This window comes from Cenococcum geophilum (assembly GCF_001692895.1).
Source record: "Cenococcum geophilum 1.58 unplaced genomic scaffold K441scaffold_23, whole genome shotgun sequence".
Taxonomy (NCBI): Eukaryota; Fungi; Ascomycota; class Dothideomycetes; order Gloniales; family Gloniaceae; genus Cenococcum; species Cenococcum geophilum.
The window spans coordinates 2,151,371-2,174,009 of NW_027137581.1; the positions used below are offsets into that span (position 1 = coordinate 2,151,371).

General features: G+C 39.4%; 3 protein-coding genes across 3 annotated transcripts; all 3 read left to right on the forward strand.

Moving 5' to 3' along the window:
* Positions 1–1,426: 1,426 nt before the first annotated feature.
* Positions 1,427–4,149, forward strand: K441DRAFT_677716 (kinase-like protein; the record flags this gene model as incomplete). Its single annotated transcript, XM_067651097.1, has 5 exons — positions 1,427–2,002; positions 2,062–2,408; positions 2,462–3,410; positions 3,457–3,965; positions 4,020–4,149. 5 exons carry the CDS (start codon positions 1,427–1,429, stop codon positions 4,147–4,149), a joined length of 2,511 nt encoding a protein of 836 aa, XP_067503731.1.
* A 1,519-nt stretch (positions 4,150–5,668) lies between these two features.
* K441DRAFT_562660 (phosphoglycerate mutase-like protein) lies at positions 5,669–6,788 on the forward strand (the record flags this gene model as incomplete). Its single annotated transcript, XM_067643569.1, has 2 exons — positions 5,669–5,724; positions 5,777–6,788. The coding sequence occupies 2 exons, from the start codon at positions 5,669–5,671 to the stop codon at positions 6,786–6,788; spliced, it is 1,068 nt and encodes a 355-aa protein (XP_067503732.1).
* Positions 6,789–8,131: 1,343 nt separating this feature from the next.
* K441DRAFT_696694 (uncharacterized protein) lies at positions 8,132–10,084 on the forward strand. Its single transcript, XM_067652917.1, has 3 exons — positions 8,132–8,581; positions 8,633–8,803; positions 8,859–10,084. The coding sequence occupies exons 1-3, from the start codon at positions 8,491–8,493 to the stop codon at positions 9,842–9,844; spliced, it is 1,248 nt and encodes a 415-aa protein (XP_067503733.1). The 5' UTR covers positions 8,132–8,490; the 3' UTR covers positions 9,845–10,084.
* The last annotated feature ends 12,555 nt before the right edge of the window (positions 10,085–22,639 follow it).

Genomic DNA, 22,639 nt, shown 5'->3' on the forward strand with positions numbered 1-22,639 from the left:
CGGTCGCAAAATCGAGTAAGAGCTACATTTCTTGGCATTTAATAATCTCTCCAAATATCACAAAGTGCACGCTTATTTAAGGCCTCAGATATTATAGTTAACAACTAAAAGATCTTTTAATACTCAGGCTGCTGTTCTAAAGCTTGCTATCTATGTATCTGCTGTGTTGTATGTTTTGGAGAGGGTGTAAGACCGGTGTGATGCGTTTTGTGTCTTTCAGAGGTTTTTACTGATGCGGGTATACGAGCTCCGGCGTCTCCCCCCGTTGCGCAGCGCGGTATATACACACGCAATTTCGTTTTCTTACACACTAGAGAACTTCAAGTTTAACTCTTTCAAATTAAGCTTAAAATTAAAGACTTTACCTTTCTTGTAAATGCACGTACCTTGCTTAGGAGTGCACAGCCTTTTTCATAAGTGCACAGTATCTACGCACTTGACTAAATGTTAGCGAAATTGCATGTGTACCGCGCTGCGCACCTGTACAGTGCAGCTTCACCCCAGAATTTTAAATTCGGTACGCGCATCCAATCTCGCTTGGTTGCCACCAACTGTACATAGTTCTTACAGCCAAGCATACGGCTTCGCTACAATTACTATGTACAGTTGGTGGCGATTTGGTGAGCCTGCGTACCGAAGCGAAATCTACTTTTTTTTTAAAATAGCATATCACAACGCAGTTAAGCGAGGTGGGGTTAAGCTATGATTCAAATGCGTCATGTACCTGGCTACCAAGCTTTGATGGACCCAAGGAACAATTAAGCATCTTGTTGTACCTGTGGAAGGTCTCACAGCTGCTTGAGCTTTTACAAATCTAGTCTAACCTTGCTCTCATAACGGCCCTCTTCACCCCGCTCCCTCTCTGTGAAATATCAATATCTGCGGCACATCATCAATTTCTCCGTGTAGCCTGACGCGCCTGACTGGTTAACAAGACCGTCAGACAGGGCGTCTTTTGCCACATTTGCCGCTCAGAGGCTGGCGCCATCCCAGCTTCGTGCGCCTGACTGGTTAACCACAAGGCCATCAGACAGGGCGTCCTCTGCTACATCTGCAACTCAGAGGCGCCATCCCAGCTTCCTGCGCCTGATTGGTTAACCACAAGGCCATCAGACAGGGTGTCTAGCCATGCCTTCCCGGGCCTTCCACAGCCATGAGTGAGTCCTCGTCACCATTGTGATCGGCTTAATCCGAATCTTCCGCTTTTTATCGGACGTTTCCTTTACAAAAAGCATGAGTTAGCGGGGTATCCTAACCCTCCACTTAACAGCTTAGCGCGACCTACGCACTCACACTTTCGCTGCTTCTCTTACTCAATCAACACTACCACCTCCTCCAACCTCGTTCTTAGCCACAGCTCTGACGCAACCGGCACGGCTTGCCCTAGCAGGCTTCCGTCGAATGACGAATACCATACGGTTCCCTAATGGCGTCGTCACAGGCAGACAACGATGCCCATGTGCAGGAATTTCGTCGTTTCGTCCAACAACAAAGCCAGCAGGGCACCTTGGGCGCTACTACTGGAACTAATACTGCCGATTCCCGTTTTCTTCCAGATAAGGCCCTCGACGAATACTTCAAGGACGACGCATGCCTGCTGTCCTTGCTAAAAGCAGTCATCCCATTCGACGGCCACCGACCTGTTCGCCTTTGTACCCTACGAAGACGCTTTATCAAAATCTTTGCTATTCTACTCTGTATAGGCCATGGCAACTTTATCAAGCTATTTGTGGAAGATGATGATCTATCGGACAAGAAATTACCCTTCACAAACCGTCCCACGACCTTCCCAAGTGCAGGGGCCTCTGACGAGCAGTTTTTCATATCTTTCTCCAACCAACAATGGATGTTTTGTGCCCCTACTCTGACGTATGAGCCCTACAGCTATTGGCCCGCTAGGAGGATCCTTCCTATCATCGACAAGCAGGAAATAGGCGATGGGGGTAGTGCTAAAACGTACAAGATCAAGGTGCATCCAGACTATAATAGACTCGGCCCAAAGGTTCGATCAATCTCTACCACATTACCATACTAAATACTCACTAAACTATCTCTTATCAGAATTCTGATGATCCTCATGCCAACATCTTTGTCCTGAAAATCTTCAAACCTAACGACTTGGAGGATTCCTATCGAAAGGAAGTTCAGGCTTTCGTTGCCCTGCGAACCAATACTGCCAGAAACCCTTCTATGATTGGCTTTTACGGTAGCTATAGGCATGGTGAATCCTGCAACCTGATCTTAGAATATGCGAATGAAGGAACCTTGGAAGATTACTTGCAGAAATGCTCTCCTCCAACTACGGGCCCAGACATATATAAATTCTGGAGTGGTCTCCTAGGTCTCATAAAGGCTCTAGAAGCAATCCACTATATAGTCTCAGGGGACTCTAGTCCTGTTCTACAAGGGTATGTCATCCTGTGGGCAATCTGGCTAGAGGACATTGCCTAACTTTCGATAGGTGGCACCAGGACATTAAGCCACGGAACATTTTAGTGTCAAGGCGGAATTGCAAGTCATTGTATGAGTGCGAGTTCAAACTTGCAGATCTTGGGTTGAGTCACATCGGCATTAAAGTCGGAGAGAACGCGCAATACTGGAGCACTCAAGGGACTCGCACATATGGTGAGCTAATCTACGCGCAGTCTCAGAGTGAGGTGATTAATTTGATCAAAGGTCCTCCAGAGTGCTACAGGTCAGAACTGTTCACTGCAATGAGCCGTCTACCCGCCAGTCAGAAAGCCGACATCTGGTCCCTCGGTGCTATATTAAGTGAGGTAGCCATGTGGTTGTATAGTGGAGGAGCCCCTGGTATTCGAGGATACAGTGAATTGCGCATCAAGAAAACCAGAGAGATCTCCAGGTTTAGGGATGCCGGCTGTTTCCATAACGGTGAGGTTGTCCTACCATGTGTTCTACAAACTCACAAAGCTCTGCGTCAAAAGACACACAAAAGGGACAACCTCACTGGCCTTATACTGGACATGATTGACTCGATGCTTTCCCCGTCTCACGTTCGCTTGGACGCTAAACAATGTGCTTTTCAAACGACAAACATTCTACAAAAGGCAGAGGCCATGATCGATGATAGTCGCGATGAACTTAGACGTTCCGCACTCCCACCAACAATCTCAATCCCTCCACCACACTCTTCCAATCAGTCACTGTCTGCCAGAATTTCCCCTCAAAACTCTCCTAGTCCGATGCGTACCTCTCAGAATGCTCCGAACGGCATGACCCCAAACGGTTCCCTAACCCCCCCTCTGACCACGCGATGCTTTACACTTCCCAATCTGTCCGTCGAAAAGGCTAGAGAGTGGAGGAATAGGCGTAAAACTCACAGAAGCGGATTCAAGGAGTACTCTCTACCAGATTGTCATCTTCTAGTAGAAACGAAAAATCGAGACCATGTCCGTACCTTCCCACTCCTTTTTTACAGATGCTAACATCTCGTAGGTATTTATTATTGACGACTCATCCTCTATGTGTGAGCATTGGGACAAAGTCCTAGACCTTCTGGACACTCTAGCATACATCGTCAAACCTTTAGATCCAGATGGGGTTGAAATATATTTCACGATAAATGATGAGCATTATACGAAGAGGAATTCATCGGATCTTGTTAGAATAGCTGAGCGAGCGCGCCCTCTAAAATGCTCAAGTCGCCTCTCAAACATCTCTATTAAACTTGGCTCTATCTTAGAAGATTACGAAAAAGGGTTGAAAAAGCCAGAAAGAGGTTGGTTCGGCCCAAGGGAAGTCCGGAAAAAAAGCATATATGTTTTCACCGATGGTGTCTGGCGACCTCAAGCAGACGCAGCCGGCCCTATAAAATCTTTAGTTTCGACACTCGAACAGCTTCGCAAACCGAGAAATCAGATCGGAATCCAATTCATCCAGTTTGGTGGTGATGTAGATGGTCACGCACGTTTGGCTTATCTAGACTCACAGATGGGACTCTCAATGTAAGAATAGCTCCTCATGTTACTTATGTAAATTGACCTAATCGTTTCATTTAGGGATATTGTAGACACCGAGCCTTGCAACGGCAATGTCTGGAAAATGCTCCTTGGGGCTCTCGACNCATGGTTTGATAGCGATGCCTCTCCTTACTCAGAGGCAGTGCGTCCTCCCACTCCTCCGGAATGACCTCTAGTTGATTGAATGCCCTGGGCCCAGATGCCTATATTGGCTCGCACACCTTTAGAGATGACCTCTTCCGTTTCATTGAAGAAATTTCGTTCTTTTTACGCCATTGACGTTTATCGTGCAAGCTGTGTGATCTTGCGAGCTGGCGGATCGTTGGAACTCGTGGATCGTAGGAGCTAGCGAACCGTGAGAGCTTCGTAATCGTAGGAGCCGTATGATCTTGCAAGCCAGGGAATCGTGCGAGCTTAGCAATCGTGCAAGCTTGACGATTGTGAAAGCTTAGCGATCGTGTGAGATAGGGGATTGTGGGAGCTGGGTGCTCGTGGGAGCTAGCGGATTGTGAGAGCTAGGCAATCGTAGGAGCTGTGTGTTCTTACGAGCCAGGGAATCGCGCGAGCTCGGCGATCGTGCGAGCTAGGGGATCGTGAGAGCTACACCCCCCACTTCTGAATGGGTCGACATTGGCTGGTGGGAGCTAGGCGATCGTAAGAGCTGAGTGACCGTGCGACCTAGGTGCTAGGCGACCCTTGTTATGGACCTTATATTGGAAGTGTCACGACTTCTCAGACAGGAGCTCGATGACACTACAGTAAAATCTCTTTAGTACGATACCGTTTGTTCGGCCGAGCGTATCGTAGTACCAATGGTATTGTTATATCAGGAGTCACGTGTTGGGTGAATAAGCAGGAAAAAGAAGGGCTTAATGCCTAAAAAGGCTTAGGATGTCTACCTCGCGGGCTAAATAGGGCCCCTTCCCATACAAATTCTCTACTGGTTATACCGATATTGGTGGTAGGTGCCTAACGATATTGTCAAAAGTCAGATTATCGTAATATTACACCAAAAAAGGCTTGATTAAGGGGTGCAGATCGTAATACGGAGGGTATCGTTATATACCCCATATCGTACTAAGGAGGTTTTACTGTATTAGATTGTTCAGGACACGGGTCGTGATAGACCTAGTAGAACCATGTGACGAGTGGTAAGCGAGCCATACACTGCTGTACGCATTGTACGCAGTATCGTCCTGTTCGAGTACCCAATTAGTAAGAAAGTCTTCTTATATAGGGGCCAATCGCTGCTCGTGTTAGTGTGCAATTCGTCGTGGCTCCTTGCCGTTTAATTAATCTTTAAAAGTCGACGGTGGGACACCGTATACGCGCGCAGCTTCTCTACCAGATTTAAACTTGCCGGATTTGAAATCAGCGATAGCCATTTGCAAGTTCTGCTCCTTTTGGTCCATATTAAACGATTGGTTGTGTAGAAAATGAGGGGACGAATAGGTAATTCGATTTGGTTGGGTGGCCGAGTTCTGGGGTGGCCGGGTTCTAGGGGTCCGAGCTTAACCCACCTATGTTACTCGCTAACCACTCAAAAAGGAAAAGCGCTGAAACAATTCGACTCGCGGAAACTCTCGCAGAGATTTTCAACACGAGTAAAAACCTCTATTCACCATTCACCCTTCAGCAATGCATCCTTTTCACCAGTGGGTTGCAGCTATAGTGAATCATCCGCTAGGATGAGACTATTTCTCATTCGTCACGGCGAGACCGTGGACAACATTGCTCAAGTATAGTATGGCCAGCGCCCACTTCTTCATGTCCTCAAAGCTTACCAACAAAACCAGTGCAGGGAGTAGAGATTCGGAACTTACGAATTATGGGTTTCAACAAGCTGCTCTTCTGGGCCGACACCTCATCGCGATTGGACACGCCTTTAGCCATATCTTTTCGTCGCACTTACAAAGAGCCTTCAAGACTGCGGAGCTAATTCGCGAAGCTCAGATATCTGCCAATTCAACACTGCCGAGTACGACGAATTACGTTCCGGATGTCAAACAACTTCCGATGCTTATGGAGCAGGATTTTGGATTCTATGAGGGGAGGCTGTGGTACCAAAGACCGCCAGGGTCGAGAAAGTTGGGCGAGCGAAACATTAACAGAGATATCCCTGGTTTCGTCGACGTCGAATCGAAGGAATCAATGACCGCACGGATGGACGCATTCCTTGAAGAGCATCTAATTCCATTGATTGAACAGCCCTCAAATGAGAATGCCGTCGTCGCTATCGTCTCTCATGGCATCATCCTGACGGTTCTCTGGCGCCGTCTCCTTACCCGCCTCCCTCCAAATAATGTCACATATTCAACAGAGCTGTTAGCAACTCGGCGGGGGTTTAGGTTTGAACGCCTTGGAGCTTGGTCTAATACGGGATATCTGGAGTTGCACCTACGGAAACAAATGAGCTCCCTTTCGTCGCAGCCTGCTGCCGGGCTTGAGGTGCCGGCTGGACATTTGGGTATTCAACCTACAAGCAAGACAGCTCCTTCGATTACCGCAGTTGGAGAAGCTGCTGAGGGTCTTCAGGGGGATTCTGGCACCCAGACTGGCGTACAGGCCCAAGCCGACCCTGTCACCAGAGAGAATTCTAGAGTTGAGAACGCATTATCTCATCCACAAGATATCCCTACAACCGCCGCACCATCACTTTTGTATGGATGGACAACAATAATCAAGGTCATCAACGGCAGGGACCATTTGCAAGGCCTTAAACGCACTGGTGGTGGTGTGGGCAGCGCAAGACATGATGATGGGCAGAAGAGCATTGAAACATTCTTTAAGCGCAGAAGAACAAACTGATGTCATCGAGAATTGAATATAAAATTACAACTCACTTGCCAAATGCCGCTCTCACATTACTTCGATTAGGTACGTTTTAGTAAATTTTCATTCTTGCCCTCTCATGATGATAGAACAATTATTCACAGACCTGTTCCGAATACAAATGTGGATGCTAGATTGATCCAACTGCTGTCTGATCCGAGACCAACCTCTTTCAAATTCATACTGACTTTTTGGTAATGGATTGACGCTGATCAACCTCTTCTAGGCTCGCGAGTGTCGCGCGTCCTCCCGAATCTAGCCTTTCTGGCATTGGGAGAAGCGTGCCCAGCTTTATAGCATATCAACTTCGGAGTTTTCATACAGGGACAGGCGCGCGCCTCGTCTTCTGATACATTGACTGTATTACTAACATCTGATCCTTTAGATATGACTGAGATTTGACCCTCCCTGCTGGATTCCCGTTAAGCCGGACTGACAGCTATCGAGTAAGCCTATAGACTACGAGGCTAACGGTGTGGTCATAGAGTTTTCATCTCCTAGCGTGGAGGGAAAAAGTACCGAGGACGTTAAAATCCTAGTATCTTCGGGCCATGTATTAGGCTCTACGTTTCTACCTTCCTAAATTGTATCTTAACATTGTGGGGATCAGCCGACCCTCGAATGGAAGCGTGTTGCTTCCTGGCCGGAGTTCCTGAGGCTAGGACGTGCCGTTGTCCGTATAATATTTCAGGCGTCCGAATGACGCATTGCCGGTTCACTGTCCCTAGTAGGATACCTACTTATACAATGGATATAGAAATAAAAAAAAGATACCTACTTACTTAAATAGACGTAATCGGCTTGAGAGCATGCGTACCCATTGTTCCATGGACAACGTAATTGATGCATTGAACTCTCCAAACTGGTTATACTTTCCTACGTAATCTTTACAGACAATGTCTAACATGAAGATCATACGTTGGCGTGAACATTTCCTGAACATGGGCAAGCGGCAGCAGCTTCGCCCAGACATCGTCTCAACCAATCCCTCAAATTGTACTTTAACCAAACGTCACACTCTGCAACTATTTTTTAACCATGATGTCCTCTTCTTTTCTAGTGATGACAGTTTACATGACCGTGGTAGAGACAAGCTTAAAATGCTTGTCCGGCTGAAACGTGCGATCGACAGCGGGGAGGCTACAACGAACGCGACGCCATTTCGATAAGGATAGAGACAAGGAAATCAAGTCTCTGGTACCTTTTGTCGTCGCTGATCATCGAAAACCGATGATTTGTTGTTGCTCGTTGCTGGGGTGGCTGGTCTGCGCTTGGGCCAGCCTCCAGTATTTTCGCAACAACCAAACGCTCACAATCAAGGCACAACTCCATCAATCCATGCGAAAAGCAGGCCAATAAACTCGCAAAGAGGAGGCGGGTGCGCCACTATGCGTTGTACCACAGCTAATAACTATTTTAGTTATGCAGGGACGCTGTTTCGTGCAGGATAGCATCATGAAGACGATGAAAGGCGAGGAGGCTGGTCTTTTGTCTGCTAGCCACACCAACCACTCAACCACCATGATTTTAACCTCGCCGCATAAATGCCTTTCACATTCCAGTCTTTTTCTTTTCAGTATCTCTCGTTCGCTCATCTCTCCAGGATCTTATTCCATCGTTCCATAGAGCTCTGTTGTACTCATTTTCACCCTTTCTACAACCAACCCTCCGAGTCACGATGCGCAATTCTTTACGTTACACTTTAGCAGCGTTGCCTGCTCTTGCTCTTGCACAATCATCTGGAGAGGTCATTCCTATCACAATCAATGGTGTGTATCCGGGTCCATCGTTATGAAATATTCCAATGCTAATTAGTACAGGCTATATCACATCAATAACATTACCGTACTGGCCAGGCCAGACTCCAGCTACAGCCCCTCTGACTGTTGTACCGCCTCCTCAAGTCGTCTCCGGATACCTGTCTAGTGCGGCATCAGCACTTAATTCCATTCAAAGCAGCGCATATGCCTACCTGTCTACCGTACCATCGGGTGAGTTCTAACCTAATGCTATAGCATTGTACAAAATACTGACTCTCTTGTTCAGGTGTTGTACTCTACACAACAGAGATCCCGGTGGTGATACCCATCGGGCCAACCTCCACCCCAGTAGCATCAGCGCCGGCCTCTCCGCCAGCATCTAGTGCTGTAGAAAGTAGTTTCCTTGCACCTGTCCCAGTTCCTCCTCCCTCTACCATTAGCACTCCTAGCGCATTATCTGTTCTTAGCTCTGCTTTGGCGACCCTCCCGCCAGCCAGCTCGGCTGCTACTCCTCCAAATGCATACTCTGTCCTCAGCTCAGCTCTGGCAACTTTCCCATCCTCTATCATTCCTTCGACTCCTCTTTACACACCACCAGCCAGCTCCGCACCCGCCGCATCATCTGCACCAGCCGGCTCATCTGAACCGGTTGAAACCTCAGCTCCGGTCCCAACCTCTGCGGGCGGCTCCGCAACGGTAGTCGTCCCGATCCCCTATCCCACGGGCAGCTCAGTTCTCAGCAGCCTCGCATCATCTATCGCCAGCTCCCTAGCTAGCGAAGTGTCCGCCGCACCCTCTGCCGCCTCCAGCATCGCCTCCTCAATCGCCAGCTCTCTAACCAGCGAAGCCAACTCTGCTTCGGCCGTCGTCAGCTCAGTCGCCAGCACAGTCACCTCATCCGTAGCCGTCGAAGCCTCAAGCCTCATCTCCAGCACCACAGCCGCCGAATCCAGCCTCGCGGCCTCCACCGCCAGCTCCCTTGCCAGCGAGATCTCGTCCGTCAGCTCTGCGGCTCCCAGCGAGCTCTCAAGCATCACCGTCGCTGCCTCGAGCGAGGCCTCGTCGATTCCCGCTAGCGCTTCGAGCGTCCATGCTTCGCTGACCAGCTCGGGTGCTAGCACGCTCGCGACTACCACGTCTACTGCTTCTTCGCGCGCTGGAGGCAGCTCTTCTGTCCCGCCTGCGCCTACAGCCAGCGGAGCTGCGTCGCGGGAGAGGATGGGCAGTGTCATGGGATTGTTCATGGGTGCTGCGGTAGTGTTAGCATGGTAGGACATTCAAAGATCCTGAGGATCGGGGTTGTTTCATATGTCAATATTTTATGTGAATATGGGTCACGGATCGCCGTAAGGCGTAGACGAGCTAATGGCGTTTGGGATTGGGTCTCGGTAGGATGATATCATGGCTTTATGGCGACTTAGACATTGTGAATTGAGATTGGGTAATTAATGTCTCACACGAGACGCCTATGTATATGAAAATAGGAATAGTAATATAAAAACTTGAACATCCATACAACGTAACGATCACCTTGCATACCGACTTGTCCCCCCATTTCCTACACAACTAACCGTTCAATATGAACCAAAAGGAGCAGAACTTGCAAAAGTTGCAATTAGCTATCGCTGATTTTAAAGTTGGCAAATTTAAGTTCGGCAGTGAAGCTGCGCGCGTACGGTGTACCTCTGTTAACTTTTATCGACCGATTAAAGGGCAAGCTACTACGAATATTTATACACTAACACGAGCAGCAATTAACTTCTATATAGGAGGCCTTCCTTACGAATTAACCTATACTTTACTAAGCCGCTTAGTATCGCCGTTTTAATTAAGGATTTAGGTTACTATTTCTTACAGTTACGTATATAAGGGAGTAAATCCTTATAAGTCCTATTTAAGTACCAGCTAGCTAAATTAATTACCTCAGAAGCTCAGACCAAGAAATCGATTGTGCGGATATAGGAATATCCGCACCGTCCGCTAAGCTGATTTAGGACGGCAATCGTTTTCTTAGTCTGAGGCGCTTTGGCGAGATTTATAGAAAACCTAAATGTAACGAAGCCTTGTAGCAGGAACTACGGTAGACTTATTAATGGGCTGGATATATAGGTAAATAAGAAGTTAATAACGTAATAACGACTAGTGGAGTGGTTGCCTAATAGATTAACTCTAATTATATTCTAAGATTTACTATAAAAAAGAGAAACTATTTATAGAAACCGTGTGTCCTTAAATATATAACTCCTCCCTATAGTAAAGGGTTTAGTACGTTAGTACGTTAATACGTTAGTATATTACGTTTCTATGTTCCCACGTTCCTATATTCTAAACTTATAATATAACTAGCTATATAACTTAGCTACCCTTTATCCTATAGCTTAATCAGTTCCAGTGCCTCCCGTACTATCTTAACTAACCTATTTATATCCATTCTTAGTAGTCGTACTACTGCTAATATAAGGTCTATAATACTATCCCCCTCTTCTTTATCTTTATCCTTAAAGATATCTCTTATCTCTAAGTTATTTATTAGAGGTATAGCATTCCTATCTTTAATTTAATAACCTTTATTATTCCTAATACCTCCTATTAAATCCTCTGCGTCTAATTGTCGTAACCAGCTAGTAATATTTATTTTATTACTTAGTAAAGTTATACCATCCTATTCTTATTATGCGGAGAAGAAGCTAGTATATATTATAATCGCATCTTTGTCTAGTCGCTAACCTTCTTCCTATACTAAGTGTATGTAAGCAAATATACAATTATCCTATAATATTTAATCTATCTCTAACGCTAAGTATACGCGTTTTATTATTCTTTATAACTGTCTAGTTCCTTATCTAATCTATCCTAAGGTCGCGCGTATTAGTAGCGGCTAAAAAACTAAAGAGTAAGCTAGCCGAGGCCCTTACTAAAGTATAGCGTTATTTTAATAAGGCGTCTTAGGCTCTAAAAGCTTAACTAAATACTTATACTTACCTAAGCCATCTAGTAAAGGTACGCAAAAAGGTACGCTTAAAAGAGCTTTATCTAGTAGAATAAGGTTTATCTAAACTTAAGGCTAAGGAGGCTAAAAAGGATTCTAATTAAGCAGAGGTAGAAATAACTTATACGCTAGTGGTAGATCCCTTAGATAATCCTGCTCGTCTATTACCTTTAACTAATCCTTTTATTTTTAGCTCCTTCTTAATATTACCTAACCCGTTTTCTTCTAATACTCCTATACCTTTTCTATAGCATTTTTAAATTCTATAGCATTTTTAAATTCTATAGTAGTTCTTAGGTAGTCTTATTATAGCCTATCTACTTAACCTTATACTATATTTTATTATTAACGTCCTTATAACTAATAATCTTTAAAACTTATTATTCGTTTTTCTCTTATCCTCTATATAGATCTACTTTATAGATTAATAGCTTAACATTCTTATATACTGGCTTTAGCATTATAATATACTATATAGGGTAGATCTTTATCTTAGCTAGTAGGTTTAACTTAAATATAACTAGTAAAATCCTCTATATAATTTTAAAAGGTCCTAGTCTAATATAGTCTAACTTCTTACTTAGTTATTAACTCTTAAAATTTTTATATAGTAGCTATACTTTGTCCCCCTCCTTAAGATCTAGTCCCTTAGATCTCTTAGCGTTATAGTACCTTTTTATTCTTTCTTATACCTTTTTCGCTAATTTTATAAGGTCTGCATAAAAGATTTATTAGTATCTTTATTCTTTCTTTAGCTATACTACTTATTTTCTTTACTTACTATAGTAATAACGATATTTTTAGCTTATATCTATAATTTGCCTTAAATAGTAATATACCTATTCCTTTTTATAGTGTTATATTATATATAAACTATATAACTAGTAATAACAATACCTAATTATTCTGTGTATAATTAACATAATACCTTAGATACTATTTTAGCGTCTAATTAAATTTTTCCATTTATCCGTCTGTCTGCGGATAATATATAGTAGAAGTTGCTGCTCTAACTCTTTATTCCGCTAAGAATACTTTTTAAAATACTGCTATAAATCTTAGATCTCTATCTAATATAATTTTACTTAGTGCTCCGTGTCTTATAAACACTTCTTTAATATAGATTTTAGCGATATCTTCCGCTAAAATTTCTTCTATGCATACTATAAAGTAGTCCTATTTAGTTAACTTATCTACTATTACTAAGATTATATTATACTCTTGTCCAGTAATAGGATCTCTTAACTTTAGTAACTTAATAATAAAGTCCTATAATATAACCTCCCATAGTCTCTCTAGTATTTTAATAGGTTATAGCCCTCTATCTAGCTTATGCCTTATTAGTTTATTTCTTTAGCAATCTAAATACTTTTTTATTACTTTTTTTAGCTATACCTTAAATTCCGTTAATAATATATATTTTTAAAAGTCTTAACACTAAGCCTATTGCTCTATTATATCCTTAAATTATTCCCTTATAAAAATCTTCTATAAAATGCTCTGCTATGCTCTTTAGGATATACTTTACTTCTTAATTTTTATATATATCCATCTATGAATCTTTTAGCTGTGCTTCTAGAATTCTTTATACCTAAAAGCTTTCTAGTATCTCGTAAACTCTTTTTAGTTCGTTATTCTTTTAAGTTACTACTAGTTTAGGGTAATTATATTTAATTAATCTATTATTATCTCTACGTAGTATTACTCCTAATAGTTTCTTATTATTTTATAATTTAGCCTTTCTACTAAGCGCGTCTACTCTTATATTTTTAGTTCCTTTAATATACTAAATCTTAAAATAGTATTTTATAAGCATCTCTACCTATCTAACCTATCTCTAATTAAGTTCTTTTATTATTAAGAACCCTATTAGGTTCTTATAATCTATCTTAACTATAAATAGTTTCTCTATACCTTATAAGAATGCTCTCTATTTTTTTAAGTACTATAACTATACCTAATAACTCCTTATTATAGATGTTATAGTTTAACTCTAGTAGTATTATCTTCTAACTATAGTATACTACTAGGTACTATACGTTCCTATACTTCTATAGCAAATATACTCCTAATGCAAAGTCTAATACGTCCGTTTCTATAACCGTGTTTAGTCCTAGTTAATAGATCTTAAGGATTAGTTTCTAGGTAAACAACTTCTTAAGTTACTTAAACAGTTTCTTTTATTTATTTCCCTATATCTATAATTCCTCCTTCTTTATAAGCCTAGTAAATAGTTTAATACTTTTTAACTACTGTGCTATAAACCTTCTATAGTAGTTATAAAACCCTAAAAATAACCTTAACTATATTATATTCTCTAGTTCTTACCAACTTACTATAGCTTTAATCTTCTTTAGGTCTATACTAATATAACCTAGTTTAATAATAAATCCAATAAAATTGGTCTTCCTAGTAAAGAACTCGCATTTCTTAATTGCTACTAGCATCTATTCTTTTTATAGTCTCTTTATGTTAGGAATAAAGGCAAGTAGTCACTACATAAGGCACATTACCGTCACGTGTGGCAAGTTGCCGTCACGTGCCGCCGCGGCACTAGCGTGGTAAGGAACCTTAAGTTCCTTACCCCTTTCTTTAAGAAGAATAAGAATAACAATTATTATACTATTTACGAACCGTAGCTATATAATATCACCTTATATAACTAATACTAATTAGTAGTTAACTTTACTGTTATACCATAGAGCAGCTAGGTATTCCACTAAAAAGAGATAAGTCACTATACCAGTACTACTCGTGCTAGAGGAAGCTGTCTTTTAAGGTTAGAACTGGTCCTAAACCTTAAATAGAACTCTTTTATAAATCTAAGGATCTAAAGGCCAGAACTAGTCCTAAGCCTTTTTAAGATTATAGATTCTTACGTCTATTACGCAGAATAATACGCTTTATAAGTCTTTATAATTTAAGGTTAGAACTAGTCCTAAGCCCTATAATCGCAAATATACGTTATAAACGTGTACTAAATAACGAACGCGTACTAAATAATAAATATACATTATAAACGCGTACTAAACGATAATCCCTATACTAATAATACTTCCCTCCCTCTAAAAATATGGCTACGCCTACTTTAAACGACTAGAAAGACTCCTTACTATTAAAGGTAGCTAAGTACGCGAAACTTATTAATAAAGATTAGGATAAATTCGCCTTTAATATAATAACTTATACCGTAAAACAAGTTAACGGCTTTCTCCTACACTATATTATATTTTACCGAAATAGATACTACGCCGATTTATAACTATAGGAGTATTTTAGGAAGAATTTTATAGGATGGACTGCTGATACCTGGGCACTTAGCAACGTTAATATTGTTTAGGATTTTTAAGACTTCCTTTATAGGAATGGGGTATATATTACTAAGAACGGTAACCTAATTGCTAGCAATATTTAGGCCGTTATTATTAGTATAAAAGAGCTAGTATAGATAAAAGCTAAGATTATATATTAACTACGGAAACCTAAAACTAACCTATATTCTTTAAAAGGCAACTTTAATTCGTATTAAAACCCCTAGAACGTTAATTTCCTACCTAAAGGTACTCTTCTACCTAGAGGTGCTCTCCTATCTAGAGGTGCTCTCCTACCTAGAGGTGATTTTCCGCTACCCCCTCCGCTACCTTTACCCCCTCTATCCCAGCTAACCGGTGAGCCTCTATTATAAGAAGTCACGAATTTAATAAAGGTATATTTAAACAAAGAAAAGAAGTTTAGAGGAGAACTATATAATATACTTAAAGCAAAACTATAGGTCTTCTATAACTGTTATAATAAGGTCAGAATTTAATGCCACTAGTACTACTACGCTTTCTCCATCATATTAAAAGGACGGGCAGTAATATTCTATTATAACTATATTATGGGTAAAAACTATAGCTTTAATATAATGCTTTAACTTACTAAAGCTCACTTTAAGACTAATAAAAATTGCTAATTTTATATATCCGAATAGCGGGAAACTATATTTTAGAGAGTTATTACTTCTAACCTAATAAAGACTTATTTAGAGTGCCTTTAACTACTCTTTAATAAACTTTAGAAAATCTAATATAGCCTTACCAAAACTTACTAAAATAAGAACAGCCTAAGGGACTAGGTTATTTTAGTATACTATAGCGTTCCTAAGTATAACTTAGCGCTATATAAACCTGTGGATATATTTAAAGAAATATATACTAAGCTACGCTCCGCTATAGGTACTGTAATATAAATATAAGAATCTTAATAGTTCTATACTAAAAACCCTACCTAACTAAGTATTCCTAACTAATATAATTATAACTAAACTAATTAAATATATAGTGGCCATAGTAGGGAATACGGAAGAAGGTATAATTAATATTAACTATAAGGTAATTATAGAGGTCCTTATAGAGGTTTATTTTGAAGTAATTACTAAAAAAAGTACTACGTTTATAAGAAGTTAAATTACTAGTTAACTAGATACTTTCTTAATAAGCGAAAAGAGGTATATAATAAGTTCCGTTAGAGTATAAGAAATGTTAGAAATTATAAGGTTACTATAGCCTACTTTTAAAGCTTTCTGGTTTAATATAAAGGCGTAAAAGATCTTAAAGGTAAGGTTAATAAAGTTAAACAGCTCCTTATAAATATAGAAATTAAGGACTACTCCCCTAACTAATACTTTACTAAGTATAGTAAGGTAGATAGTATATAAACCGTCGCCGTTCTTAATAATTAATTTATACTTTATTCTATTATAAAATTAAATATCTTTAATAAGCTAAAGGAGAGTTCTGCGTTTTCCTTTAATAACAAATACTCGGCGTATATCTTCTATAGTATTATACCGGATATAGGAGCCGCAGGAGTATCTATAGTAGGAAAATCTTAAGTTTAAGCTCTTTAGTAGCTTAATAGCTCTATTTAAATTAACTAATTAACGGTAGGCTAATATACAATTCGCTTTAGTAAAGGTACTATAATCTCTCTTAGTATAATTAGGGTCCAAATCCCCTTAGGATATATTACTTTCTATATTATTTCTATAAATACTCCATTTCTATTTTATATTAAAGATATAAATAAGTTAGGCGTTAGGCTTAATAACCTTAAAAATATACTTATTTAGGGAGATAATCGGGTGCCTATTATACGTAAGTACGGTCACCCCTAGTTACTCCTTTATTAACTAAAAAAGAGTGTTACTTAAAGCCACTTAACTAAGTTAGAATTACGCTAACTATACCGTTATTTTAGCCACCTATCCGTTTATTAATTACTTAGGGTTCTTTAGCAAGTAAGCCATAAAGTTAAGGTTAAGGCAATTAAGTATCTTATAAAGTACTACTATTACTACTAAATAAACCAGAAGTCCCCTAGCCGATTTAAGTTTACCCTTAAGAATAACTATAACTTTAACTTCTATATTATTATTAACGTTATATATTTTAGCGGTAAGCTAGTACTCTAAGTTATTAACTTTTTAACCTTCTTTTAAGCCGCGCGTTTCTTAAAAAATATATTAGCTAAAAACGTATAGGATACCCTTTAGTTATACTAAATTAATATCTATTTAGGACCCCCTAATTAAATCGTCTATAATATAAAAAAGAACTTCTTATCTATAAAGTTCCGATAATAGATAAAGGTAATAGTAATTAAGGTTAAGGAAGTCCCCGTTAAGGCATATAATAGCATTAAAAAAGTAGAGCAATATTATACGCTATTACGCCACGTATATAAGATTATCTCTTTAAAACTAAAGAATATTAGCAAAGAACTTACTTTATAAATAGCTATTAAAGCTATTAATAATTCCGCTAGCCTAGATAAACTTATACCTATATTACTAGTCTTTAGCGCCTACCCTTAAATAACTAATAATTCTTTACTATCTCCCTCTATTATATAATAAGCTAAGGCTATCCACAAGGCAATAAAAAAGGTACAACGTCTCTACGCTATATACTAGGTTAATAACGCACTAGGAATAAAAAATAGCCTAAATACCTTAACTATGCTTAATCTGCCACTCTAGTCTAAAGTACACGTATAGCGTAAAAAGGGAGAATAGTTAGGCCTATACCAACTTATTATAATTAATAGTTAAACTTATACTATTTAGATGCCTTACAAACCCACTTAATTCCGTTTAACTATTATTAAGCCTTATTATAAAGATAATAATTCTAAGCTTTTATAGGATGCCCTAGAAGATACCCTAAAGAAGAACTATAATTAATATACTTTAGAAGGCGACTACAATCCTAATACAATTATAGTAGATATACTACAACTATAACGCGGTAGAGGTCGCCCAAAGAGATTATAAAATCGCTAACATTTTATTAACTTTAAAGGATAATTTATTACCGCCATTAAGAATAGAGTTAAGTTATTAATAGCCTTTATAATAGCTAAGAAGAAGGCTAACTTTAAGCTTGCAAAATAGCTTTAGAAGGAAGGTTATATTATAACCTTAGGAGCTCCTTTCTAAGCATCTAGTAAGTAAAAAATCGACGGTCTTATTATAAGAGGAGTCTTTAAATTCAAGAAGTATAACCCTACTAAGTTTAATAAAGTTTACATCTTTAAGTTAAGGATGGTTAATAAGATTAAGGGCAAGGCTACTAACGCCCTATTTAAGAAATTAAGGCTTATTATCTAAGGTTATAACAATAATAGTAAGGAGATAATTTTTATGTAATCTCCTATAATTTAATAAGCTAGTTAGCGAGTTATTATTATATTAGCTCCCTCCTTAATAAAGAATAGAATGGCGGTTTATTTATAAGATATTACTTAAGCCTACACCCAATTAGAGATGCACCTTTAGCGCTTAATATTAGCATACCTTTTAGAGTAAATTCGCCACCAGTATTCTAAAGATATAATTATAGTTATACTTAAGCCATTATATAGAATTGCAGAGGTAGAAACTTATTAGTGGGCTACCTATAATAAGCACTATAAAGAGAAGCTTTTAATAACTACTTCTATATTTAATCCCTACTTCCTTATTATAACCACAGGAACCCTATTCGGAATTATTAGTATATAAACTAATAATATAATTATTTTAGAAGACGACCAATTCTTAGCTCTTAAAGAGGATAAGCTAGTAAAGGTAAATCTTATAGTAAAGCTAAAGGAAAAGCTTAATTTAATAATACTATTACTTTTTAATAAATGCATTCTCTCCCTAAATAAGGATTCTATTGCTTTGCGCCAGAAGGGTTAAGGTAAGAAGATTAACGTTATTAATATTAATTCCCTAAAGTAAGGATATGTAAAGCAACGCGCTTGCAAAGCTTATATTACTTCTATCTATTAACCTAAGGCTTTATTTAATCTCTTTATTACCGCCTAACACTAGGAACTAACTAAGGATAACATTCTTACCCTAAATAAACGTCTTTTCTAGTAAATAAACTATCTTAATTAGGGACTACTCTATATGCCTATTAATTTTCCTACCGCTAAGCTCTTTATATTTATTAATAAATCGTTTATAAATAATAAAGATTTTAGCTCCTAGTTAGGATATAAGATTATTATTATAAATAAATTTACTAGAGAGAATGACTTTATAATCTATAGCAATCTTATCTATTAGAGCTTAACTAAAAGCAAGTATATTACCTAAAGTATTTTAGCGTTAGAGATATATAAAATAGTTAGCGGAGTTAATATAGTAATTGCAATTAGAACTACCCTAAAGATAATTATAAATCGACTTAAACTTCCCGCTATCCCTATAATTATATACACCGACTTATATTCCCTCTATAAGTGTTTAGTTAAGCTTAGTACTATAAAAAAGAAGCGCCTTATAGTTAATATTATAGCACTTTAGCAATCCTATAAGCGTTAAAAACTCTTTAAGATTTAATAAATTAATAGCCAAAATAACCTAGTAGATATAATAATAAAAGTAAACCTAAATAAGGCACTAGAGACGTTTATTAATACAAATACTCTATATATATAAGTTAAAGGTTAGGTTAAAAGAGAGTCCCTAAAAATTTCTTAATTATATAAGGTCTTAAGATATCTAGGAACTTTAATTAGCAGTTAAAGTTATCTAATTAGTTAGATTCTCTTATTAAGACTTTTTTAGGAGGGGGGAGTATAACATTCTACAAACCCTAACTTAAACTAGCTAATTAGGATTTTCCATCCCCGGGATAGAAAATCGCTATTAGCTCGCTTACTATTAGCGCCTTAGCGGCCCTAATAAGATATCTACCTGCGACTCCTAAGTAAGAAAGCACTACGTGCTAAGAGGCAAATTTTAGGACAGCGAGACTTATATTATAATAGTAATAATAAATAAGGAGGATTAATATTTGTTATACTAGTCAAGTAGTATATATATATAGATGGCAACTATAAAAGAAGAGTTGCCAGTGTTAGGAATAAAGGTAAGTGGTCACTATATAAGGCATATTGCCGTTACGTATAGCAAGTTGCCGTTACGTGCCGCCGCGGCACTAGCGTGGTGAGGAACCTTAAGTTCCTCACCCTTTTCTTTAAGAAGAGTAAGAACAATAATTATTATACTATTTACAAACCGTAGCTATATGATATCACCTTATATAACCAACACTTTAAGACCTATTTAATATATTCTCCGTGTTCTTCCTTAGTTATTAAGTAGATAATACACCAACATAATGCAATCGCCCGCCAAAGAAACCTGCGGAACAAGCCCAATAGAGCTCCCACGAGCTCCAGAGGACTACAGAAACCCTTCCTATTAAAACCACACACCCCAATTCGGCGTTAGTGGAGGTATATATGGTGTTTCCTAATATATAGCCCCTAAAACCGGATCACAACAAATAAATAAACCCCTAACCTTAACCCCAACCACCCTAACCACCCCAATTAAACAGCGCGCCTTTTAAGAACGCGTTTTATAGACTATACAAACCGCAGAATAAACCTAGCAGGCACTATAGAAACAATCTCTTAATATAGACGAGGAGCGCTCCACTATGCTCTCCTTCCTTACTACCGTAATTACAACCCTCCGGATAGCCTTTGCTATATTAGCGGAGCTTATCTGGACCTAAGGAACCCAGGAGCAATATGCCTAAGACATAAAGGCAATCCGGACAGATATTGGCGACCTTAGGAAGGCCGTAACAATGGCTATAAAGAGCGGACCGACGTCTATAGGCCCGCTATTGTACGTATACGTCGCTGCCACTATACCTATAATGCCCCAAGCTATAAGACAAGTTGCTTATAAACCTATAGAAGTATATAAGATCATAATCCGCATAGGCGACGCCGCCAACCGTAAGGAAACCTTAAAGTAGAATAGCTAAGCCCTAGTATATAAACTCCAGGCCGTAGGACCCCTAGACACCCACAGGATATAGGCTATAAAGAAGTTATAAAGCGGTAACGTTAGGGCGTATATTATGGATAAAGACGTAAAAGATAGGTTGCTATAAGAAATAGAGTAGACGAAGGTCCTTAGACGCTCTGCTATACTAGCTATTCCACTAGTACTAGTAAAGGTCTACGCGGTACCTACAAGCCTCGCCATCTAAGGCCTAGAGGCTAAGCAGACAATAAAAGATATAATAAAGCAGAACTGTACTATAGCGGGGCTTACAGTAGAAAGGCTGGCGTGGAAAAGGCTAGGAAGAGTCCAAACGGGACAAAAGGTTAAATTGTTACTTATTATAGGTATATAGTTAAAAGAGTTAGCAAATGCGCTATTTAATTAGGGCCTCTTTTTAGGAGGAGACTACTACCTAGTTATAAGGCACGAGACAACGTTTCTAGTAACGCAGTGCTTTAAATGCTAAGGCTTTAACCACATAGCTAAGAGTTATAGGAGAGAAGCTAGATGCGGACGCTGCGCTAGGTAATATAATACTAGCGAATATACAGGAGACCTACCTAGAAAGTGTATTAACTGTAAAGCAGACCATAAGGCATAGAATGGGGCGTGCAGTGTTAAGCGGACATAGTAGGAGAAGGCTGCAGCAATTAGGGCTTATACGCTAACACACTACGTAGGCACCTATAAGGCACCTACGAGCGGACAGCAATCACAATTACAGTATAAGATTACCACTAAGGAGGTCTTATAACGAGCCAAGAAAAGGAAGCTAAAGGAGATAGTTACGTAAGAGAGCCCTATATAGGCAGAGGAAGCCCCCCGGAAGGTCGGCCGGCCGTAAACTTTTAATTATTCTAGGAAGGAAATGGGCCAGAGGACCCTCTAATTAACACTCTAAATAGCACTACATAGTAGTATACACGCCCTAATTTAAATCCTAGTAATTTAGGAGCCTTTACTAAATACGGAGTTTAATATAGAGGTGGAAGTAAAAGCCTAGATCCGGAGAGAGGTATCTAAAGGCTCCAAAACTACGTTATAAGAAAGTAAACGGACGCTAAAGGGCACCGACTTAGCTAACTCAGAGGCTAGTATAGACCTCTTATATTAGGACACTGGAAAACACTTATAATTATACAGTATAACACTAATAATAGTAGGAACGGCGTACTGCTCTACTTTCTATAAGAGGTAAAGTAGGCGGACCCCTAGCTAGATATATTAGCTATCTAAGAGCTATAGCGGAGGGACTAAGGAAATATAATATATATTATAAAATCCTACTACCTAGTATATGTGGGAGTAGGTAATATAAGGGTCTGCTTCTATATAAATAAGGCTATTAATATAAATAAGTGGGCGCCTATATACTACTTAGCGGACGTATATATAATTAAGCTAAAGGGCTGCAAGAGGACTATCTAGATTTATAATATTTATAACCCCTAATAAATAAACAGTAGTGTCTGTGTACTACTGGAGCTACTAAGTGCCAAAGGAGAACATATACTGCTAGGTGATTTTAATCTATACTACCCCTTCTAGGGGGGTGTAACAGTAACATGCGCGGATAATGCGGCGGATAACCTTATCCGCGCCACAGAGGCAGCCGGCCTAAGCCTAGCTATTAAGGCGGGCATAGAGATATAGGTAAAGGGCATGTTAAGGAGCATGCTAGACCTAGTGTTTACCTCCCCCTAGATCACCAATAGGCTGCTATAGAGTTAAAGAC